The sequence below is a fragment of the Prosopis cineraria genome, unplaced genomic scaffold (genome assembly GCF_029017545.1).
Source record: "Prosopis cineraria cultivar Desert tree isolate PC_DT_omini unplaced genomic scaffold, ASM2901754v1 PC2, whole genome shotgun sequence".
NCBI classification, from domain to species: Eukaryota; Viridiplantae; Streptophyta; class Magnoliopsida; order Fabales; family Fabaceae; genus Prosopis; species Prosopis cineraria.
In genome coordinates this window covers 14,753,837-14,763,189 of record NW_026555333.1, presented here as the reverse complement: position 1 = coordinate 14,763,189, position 9,353 = coordinate 14,753,837, and the positions used below count along the sequence as shown (strand labels likewise).

General features: G+C 32.1%; 1 protein-coding gene across 1 annotated transcript; it reads right to left on the bottom strand.

The window, feature by feature from the left end:
* Window positions 1–1,145: 1,145 nt before the first annotated feature.
* LOC129303406 (glycerol-3-phosphate acyltransferase 5-like) lies at window positions 1,146–3,141 on the bottom strand. The gene is made up of 2 exons (XM_054942696.1): window positions 2,404–3,141; window positions 1,146–2,227 (listed from the first exon to the last, which is right to left on the bottom strand). Exons 1-2 carry the CDS (start codon window positions 2,956–2,958, stop codon window positions 1,310–1,312), a joined length of 1,473 nt encoding a protein of 490 aa, XP_054798671.1. The 5' UTR covers window positions 2,959–3,141; the 3' UTR covers window positions 1,146–1,309.
* Window positions 3,142–9,353: the final 6,212 nt, after the last annotated feature.

The window sequence follows — 9,353 nt, the reverse complement described above, 5'->3', positions numbered from 1 at the left end:
AAGAGAACCTGTAAGGTTGTCGAGTTTTTGGAGACCTTCAGGATAACGGAGAGAATTTCAAAACTTTCAAGAAGGATCAATATGTTCTAAAATGTTCTAGAAGCACCTAAAACAATCTAGAATGATCTAGAAAGATCTAAAAGTTTTTAGAATGTTCTAAAAACTTATGAAAGAATATGGAGGTGTCTAAAATATTTTAGGATGTTCTACAACATTCCGCACATATTTTGAAGGTTAGTCCCTAGAAATATCCTTGTAAATATCTAGATATTTGTTATAGATATTATTATAAAATATTCTAGATGATGAATGTAAACCGCTAGGATTGGATTGATTTCACCATCTATTAAGGAGGTCAAAAAACTCTAGAATAAAGAGAAAGTTTATAAATACCCCTCAGCCCTCATTTGTAAGGAAGACAAGCCCTCATTTGTAAGGAAGACAAGTAAGCATATCAATAAGGCTTTTAAGTTCTCTCATCCAAGCTCTCTTTCTCTTGTGTTCAAGTTTTTTAGTTTCTTTGTCTACATTTCGAGGGTTCGACTGACTTAGCAAGCATCAACTTAGCAAACATCAAGAAGTTAATCACGCAAAGGCTAGCACAGTCTAAGGACTGAGGAGTTTCAAGGCTGTGACAATATGCTTTGTTACCAATGTTGTTGCATTCTCACTATTTAAATTCAAGTCTTCTAATTAAGTTAATATAACTCCCTTACTAATCAATCGAATGTCCAATAAAGAATATAATCTCTTAACTATCTACAACCACCTATGTCTGTGTACATTTCTTCTTATGTTTAGATATAAAACATAGAAGACACGTGTGCATCCTCGATTGAGATCGATTTACAAGTCTAGCTATAAAAGCAGTGAGATTGTTACTATGTGAAGAAAAAGAAGAAGTCCATTAATAATACATATGAGTTACTAATTATAGTGCGTCTAAACCAAAGTCTATGCATATATTAAAAGAAAAAAGGGGAGGAGTGTCTAGTTTCATCAACAATAGAATGAACAACCTAATGCAAATAATTTTTTGAACTTTTAAATTGGCATGCAAATATCCTCTTAAAATTGAAATTCTCAAACATATACTGTAACAAATAATAAGAATGATCTATATAAACTTGAAAAAGATAAACAAATAAATTATCAAATATTCAAAACTTGAATAATATTAAATGACTAAAATATTCCACCCATCAAAAATAAATAAATGATTAAAAGATTAACCATATCACACACATCTCCACAATAGGTTAGGTACAGTTTATTCTACAAACAAACTTATATTCGCTGCTTTGCCATCCTAGGGTAAGAAAGGCTTGAAGGCCTTCACCAACTTCATGATTTTATCAGCAAACGACGTCGTACACGACACAGTTCCATCGTTCCCAGCTAAAACCCTGTACTTATCCTTCCTCGTGAAGTTGGTGCACTCAAACCCCAACGTCGCCGCCAGTATCCTCTGCACATAGTTCGCCACGTCGTGTGGGTTCTTCCCCGCCGAACACGTCGCATCCATCGGCAACTGGTTCAAGAACGTCACCTCGTACATCGGCCTCGGGTTCATGAAGAAGAAAATCGGGTCCAGTCCTTTCCAGCCCCTCGCCGTCGTCGCATGGAAGAACCCTACCCTGTAGTTCATCGCCACCGGCACTATCCTGTCGGTTAGTTCGGCGAACAGTGCACTGAACCTCAGAAGAAACGGTTCACGGCAGGTCGTTCCTTCAGGGCACACCACTAAATCCCCTTTGGATAGTTCGAGCTTTATCCTTTCGGCGTCTACGTGTCGTGTCCTCGTGAGCCTAACGGTGGGGATCGGAGAGAGGATCTCCGATAGTCGGGAAATGGAGTACGTGACTGCCGGAATCTTGCGCTGGAGGACAGAGGAGAGGACGACGGGGTCCATGAGGGTTCGATGAGTACAAACGAAGAGAACGCCGGAGTTGCCAGGAGCGACAGGAGGCGGCGGCTTTCCTTTGACGATGACCTTGCCGCCGAAGAGGCCTGAGATGTAGGGAACTGCCCAGAAGGGCAATATCAGGCCTACCATGATGCGTATTGCGGCGAGAAGAATGCCCAGAGGCATCCACAGGAGGATTAGTAAGGCGGTGGAAGGCGTCGGTCGCTTCACCAGACGGCCGTCATGGAATATCACCGGCAGAGGGCGGAGGAACTCGCGGTCGTGCTTTTCGTTCGCCATTAAAGGCCGTTGCATTTGTTCCTGCGCATGTGTCAAGCATATATATGTGTGTCAACTTTCTTAATTGTTCACTTAATGTAAGTTTAATTTCTAATAATTAGTATATGTCTGATGTGATTTTAAAAAAAGTTTGTATATACGTAAGAAACATGTGAATTTCATTAAAGTGATCAAAAGTCAGTCTTAAACTTAATTACCTTGCATAGTGGCAAGAAGGAGCCACAAGGACCAGTTCTTCTTCCCAAACCCAAAGTTGGTGCTGCGTCCTGGAAAACCATAGCAACCCTTTCACACAGCCTATCCAGCGAACCGGCTTGAACCAAACCGGTGGCGAACCCGAACCGGCTGATCCAGAGCTCACTTCCGATCACCTCATCAGCACGCAGATGCTCCTTCACGAACCTCTCCACCATAACCCTAGGCATCTTCGTCACTACCACCCTCTTCTCGCAGGAACTAAACACCTTCCACGCCTCCATGTCAAGATCGTCCATCAAGAACTTGGGCAACACGGCTCTCGCCACCGACTCTAACTCCGACTCCGAAACGCCAGCCGTCGCCACAAAGATCATCAGCTTCAGGCCTAAGTCCTCCAGACCGAGTAATCCAAGGAGCAGAATCACAGGCCATAGAAGAAGAAGCAGCGCGAATCGGATCAAACCGGACGCCTCGAAAGCCACTAGCATGAAGTAGGAGAAGGGATCGGAATCCTTCAGAAGCGTGCCTTCTAGCTCAGAGACAACGGACTCCATTGTTACGGATATGATATACGTGCTTTGATTTTGCTGTTTCTCTCTGTGTTGCTGGGAATAATTTCGTAGGTGTGGTGTTAATTATGAAGGAAACATATATATCATGATATCTATGGGATTAAGAAGGCGTTGTTGTTGTTTTTTTTTTTTTTCGCCGGACTTTTTCATATGCTTATGTGTGGGATTGAGGCCGTTTATCTGTTTACAACTACCACTTTTATATACACACACGCGCACACCGTTTGGCTGCTTTTTCTTTAATTAATTTATTTTGCTTCTTTAATTTAATTTGTCTTTCTTGTTATGGTTTCTATATGTGGGTTTGGGTGGGTATATCGGTGAAGAAAGAGGATTATACGCCACGTTTTGTAAGAAAAAATATTGATTACTTAACTCCAACAACTTGGCCTCAACTTGTGCGCATATATACATAAAAATTACATAATACTAGTATACGCATATGCTCACCAAAAAAGACTTGTTAGTGTAACTTTTGAAGTCTGCTTCTTCTCCAACAACCTATATAACGCACGAAGAAAATTAATTAATATGCAGGAATTATTTTGATAGTAAGCTCCAGTACCATTATATTTATCAATTGGTATACACGGATGTCAATTTTACGGCTTAATAATAATGTAAAGAATATTGTAATTAGTAGCGTTTATAAGGATAAGGGCGTAAGTATCGTCCTATGAGTCTACGATGTGATGTGATGTGATGTGATGTGCTTGTTTGTTGAAATTCAGTGATAGACCGATATAGTATATTGATAGTTTGTGCCGAATGTCAGTTAAAAAAATGTGCTAGACAAGACATTGCTCAAACCATAGTTGTTCGTCTTTGGAGATCACGTTGGGCTTTCTTAAAGTAAATTATTTAAATACTCCATCGTTTTATTATATTTATTTTTAAAAAAATTATTTAATATTACATGTCTTTTCAAAATTCTAAAACAATGTTTAGTATTTTTTTCTATTTCATTCTTGAAGTATAATTTTTTATTTAATGTTATAATATAAAAAAATATAATTATTAATTCTTATAATTTTATTAAATTTTACTTTTAATCTCTATAATTTTTTCAGCATTTTCAGACTTTATAAAAATTAAAAACATTAAAACTATAAAGATTTAAGCAATGAACATCACCTAAATTTAAGTAAAATTTGATGAAATTATGAAAATCATAATTATGTTTTCTCAATAATATTTTTAGATTATTAGCTTAACGGTAAAATTGATAAAATATATCAAATTTTTATATATTTATTATATTTTTTTAGGAATAAGGCAGCTTTTAATTCCTATTATTTGACAATTATCGATATAGTTTTTCAAGTTTAATTTCTATCATGTTATTATCAAGTTAGTACTCTTAGTTTTGCAAAACAAATTATCCTTAAAAAAGGTTAATGTTTCCTAGCCTTAATTGCTCGTGTGCTATTAATTTTACTATTTTTTAATTCTTACTTTAATCTACTTGACTTTTTTTTCTTTAATCTGCGTGACTTTTTTCTTGAATATGTTACTTTTTTTTTTTCCTTAGCCAAGTCAGAATTTCTTGCCTCCCGCATTATTAATAAGTTACATGGGCGCCACATCATCACTTTGTTAGTCATGTTAGTGTAATTTAGGTCGTTATTTTTTCTCATAATATTAAGGACTACTTAGATAATTTATAAATTAACTTTAAGCATACTGGAAATATAAAAATCAAACTTAAAAAATTAAATTGATAACTTCTCACAATATAGGGGACTAAAGGCCTGTTTTGTATATCACTTTTTTTAAAAAAATTGTTTCGCAATTTAAATTTTTAACTTTTTTTTCAAAACAAAATAAAAGGAGAATCTGTTTGATTGTTTTAGGATCCGTTTGGTTTTCCTCCGTTTCACGTTCAGAAAGCAAAATTTCACTTTCAGAAAGTTAAAAGTTGTTTGGGTAGAATATTTAGCAGAAAAGCACATCCTGAAAGTACATTCAAACAGTAGCTGAAAGTGAATTTCTGAAACGTAACTATTTGAAGCTTTTGAAGAGTGAATTTGAAAAGTAGGATGTTATTTGACCATACTAGCCTAAGTTTAATCTCTTTTTTTATTTAAAAATAGTTAATTCTAAAAATATAATTATTATTTTAATAATAATAACTAGGTATCAATTTTTTTAGTATTATAAATTGAGTAATTAATCATGTTAATTTTTAGCATTAATGTATAATAAAAATTACAAATCTTTATTACATCTTTTAAAATTACAAATTAAAAAATACAAATAATTAGAGATCAAATTTTTAGCATTATAGATCAAAATTTATGTTATTTATAATCTTTATTACATTTTTTAAATATTTTGAATATATTACATTTGTATAATAAAAATTATAAATCATTATAAATCAATGTCTTTTTTGGTAATTGTACATTCAAAAGCACATCTCACTGTCACAAACCAAACAACTTTCAATAAATCAAACTGACTTTTGAAAAAATATATTCAAACACAAATTTCGTTACAACAACTGACTTTCATTAAACTGACTTTCACCAAATAAACTTTTACCAAATGAACTTTTGGCAAACTGAAAACCAAACGCACACTTAATTTAAAAATAGTCAATAGTAATGATTACCAAATTAATGGTAGTGATTTATGACAGCAATAAATCAATGTGACTGTAATTTTTAATACTTAAGTATAATGTATTTTAAAAATAAAAAAATAAAATATAAATTGTTTTAAGATGTTTTTGATTTTTTTGTTTTTAAAACAAAAATTGAAAACAATCTTAAAATAATTAAATTCAAAATACTTATCCAAACAACTTTTTTTTAAAAAAAACTGTTTTTAAAAACAGAAAATGAACATGCTCTGAAGTTGCATTATCCCTGTTTTTTTTAATACACATGCAATAACTTTAAAAGATAAATATAATGAACACATAAATTGTGTAATAGTAAATGTTAATTCATTAAACACATCCAAGTGATGTTTTGAAAAGTCCTAACTACCTAACGAATATATGGAAGTCGAAACAAAAAAAAAAAAAAAAAACTGTACCTAGGTAACTTGGGCGATAATATTGGATTTTCCCGTACTAGAGTAGTTCTGGAAAGTGCAAAAGGGATTGTAATTTTTTAGTAAATTACTACTAAATGATATGATATTTAATATTAATTTGTAAGAAATTTATCAATAAATTCTTTCAAGAAGTTTTAATTTCAAGTAGTTTTAGTTATTTTTTAAAATAATAATAATATAGAAATATATAATTTTGATCATTATCATAAAAGGAGATATATAATAATCATTCTATGCTGCTGGGACCATTGCTCCTACCAAGCGAAGTTTCTTTTCCTTGGGTTATTAATTGTTATTATTAATATTCAACTAAGTGAAGCATTTTTCAATACAAGATCACAAGAAAATTGTGTAGTGGGACAAATTAGATCATATCAAAATCTAAAAAGAATATGCACCCTAGAGATGGGTCTTCAAAAATTATTGTGTCTAAACTATCATCATTGACACAATGAACGTACGAGACAATAAATACAGTTTTGCTTCTCTGAATACATGATTGAAATTGATTGTCTAATCTCTTAATTATACTAAAATTCTTGATTTTGTTGATAGTTGAATATGATATTTAAAAAAATTATGTTGGATAATTCAACATCAGAATTTCCAGAGTTTGAGTAAATGTTTACTTTGTTGAACTTGCTGTTTCAACAAACCTTGAGTTCTTTGAGAATGTCCAAAAGTTATTATTATTATTAGAGTCCCAAAGTGCATTCATGCACTACCCTTTTTAATCAGACACAGAATATACGCTTTTATATTATCCTTTCTTCATCCAATTAATTGACTCACACACACATTCATCTGTATGATGTGATCTCGCTCGACAATGGCGACCGTGACGTTTTCCTTTCGTACGTGTAAATAATGCCCTTGAAGCATTACGGTAGTAAGTTCTAAGTATAGATTTAGAGGCATTGTTGGATTACATTCTAAGACTTTGTTCCTAGTAATTACATTCTAAGACTTTATTTGTTACTTGAAATCAAACTACTTCATTTAATTAATTTTCAAGCTTACAAAATTGTACATATCACTTACGTGTAGTGTATCAATAATTGCATCATCTCATTAATTGGTCTTTACTGTGGTTGCGTCTTGTTCCAATGTGGCTTCGATGGCAACTTTTAAATAAATGGTATGCCTTCTAGAATGGGTGAAAATAATGTGATTCTCTATAAAATATAGGGTTAGGGTTATTTTCTCAAATATATATACCCTCAGGCCAGCTCATCTAATTATCAAAGCATCAAATCCTCCTCGTATAATTATTAAAAAATGTGGGGTCATTTGATAAAACTAAATTTTGAATATGTGTGCTTCACATGTGTGCTTCACATAAATTTTCATATACGTGTGTAGGTTTTAAAATCCTAGAGAACATAATCCTGTTTTTGCTAGATTGAAATAACTAATAAACATGCAACACTAGTCTCAAGTTTTAATTATATTTGAAAAAACATATTTTAAGTCCTTGTATTTTGTCTGCATTTTGTTATAGGTTTTTACACTTTTTTTATATTTTAGGTCCCTCCAAATTATCAAAAAATAAAAGTATAGGAACATAAAATACTAAAAAAAATGTGGGAATAAAAAATAAAGAATTTAAATTATTTTTTATTATATTTTATCTTCCGTTGTAGATATTAAGATTGAAAAGAAAAACAAGAAGAAGAAGAAGCTTTCACGAACAAGAAAGATGTTAATTAGTCAAAAGTGTACTTGATAACCTTGTTGGCGCCCTCTATATGCATTCACAAATAATCCAGCAAGATTGACAAGATTTATACCAAACGTTATTTCAAAATTGAAAAACTTCCAAAAAAAACAAGAAAATTGTACCAGACAAAATTGGTCGCAAATCCTACATCACAATTTGCATTAATTTGAGATGGAAACATTAATTTTGACGGAAAAAAAAAGAAAATTGTAGCCAAACAATGAATTGATCTGTACCCTGTTCATAAATACTAATTTGTCGTTTTTTCTTCTTCTTTTTTCCTTGTGGATATTTTTTTATTAAAGGTAATCATGCTCAAGATACGATTAAACAGTAAATGTAGATATTTTTTTTAAGGAGGATTTAAATCTTAGTTTATTATATTGTGAAGGACTAATCCATTTTGCTAGACCTATCAAATTTTTTTTTAGTAGCAAGCAGTTCACCCTATATATTGGTGGGCAAGAAGGAGAAAAAGAGGAGAATTAACTACATGTATACAAGAAACGAAGATGAAGAGAAAATACAATGAAATTTATTTTGATTTGCGACATATATGCCATAATATATGTATATAAATTAAATATAATTGGGACAAGGGATGCGGATATAACATTGAAGGCTTTGTTGTTTAGGGAAGAAAGTCAAAGTGGGTTGGAAATATACATTGGTTCACAAAGTGGCTGAGCAAAGCAATGAGTGATGACAAAGAAATATCAAATGTAGAGGAGTGGGTCAGAAATATTTATCCCATAACTATTGTACGGTTGCTCAACCTCTTCCCCTGACTAAGAAAATTCCACTTCATTTGCCTTTCTTGTTCTTATTCTTTTTTTTCTATTCCAAACCGTGAAGCCTGAATTTGACCTCTGATTAGGTAGGTTAAGTTTGGTTAGACTATGAATTTCACCCTATTTCTTTCTTTCTTTCTTTCTTTATTCTTTCCCTTCTCCCACACCGCAAAACCAATCCAGCAATATATTCTCGTCTAGCGGCTCACTTCATCACATTTATTAGGCAAATTAAGCACGGCACTATGTATAAAAAAATTATTTTCCAAAATGCTACAGGTTCGAAAATATTTTTCATTATACTACAAATAAAAACTTGACTTCTATAAAATTAAGTGCAAAATTTTTCTTTCCTTACACTTTTTATTGAAATTGATTTGTGTGTCAGACCAATTTCAATACAGCCATATAAAATAAAATAAAACAAATTGTTTAAGAGCTTTGGAATCTTCTTCCTCTCCTTTTGCATAAAAAACTTATATTCTAAGCCTATCTCACATTGAGTTAGAGGTGGTAATTTAAGTTAAATTTAATCGACCACTCACAATAAATCCAAAAAATTTTATAATTGAGTTGGGAGTTAGAAAATTTTATAGCTTATTGGGGAGATCCAAATGAGCCCAAAAAAATCTAGGCCAACCTGAATTTAAATGGGCATTACATGAATACTTAAATTTTTTTATTATTAAAAATATAACATTAAGATTCACATTAATTTTCACTTAACCTTCAAGAATCCTCTTCAAGACCTCTACTTTGCACATTTTGCATTCCTAAATGAAAGTAACATTTAACATTTTCAA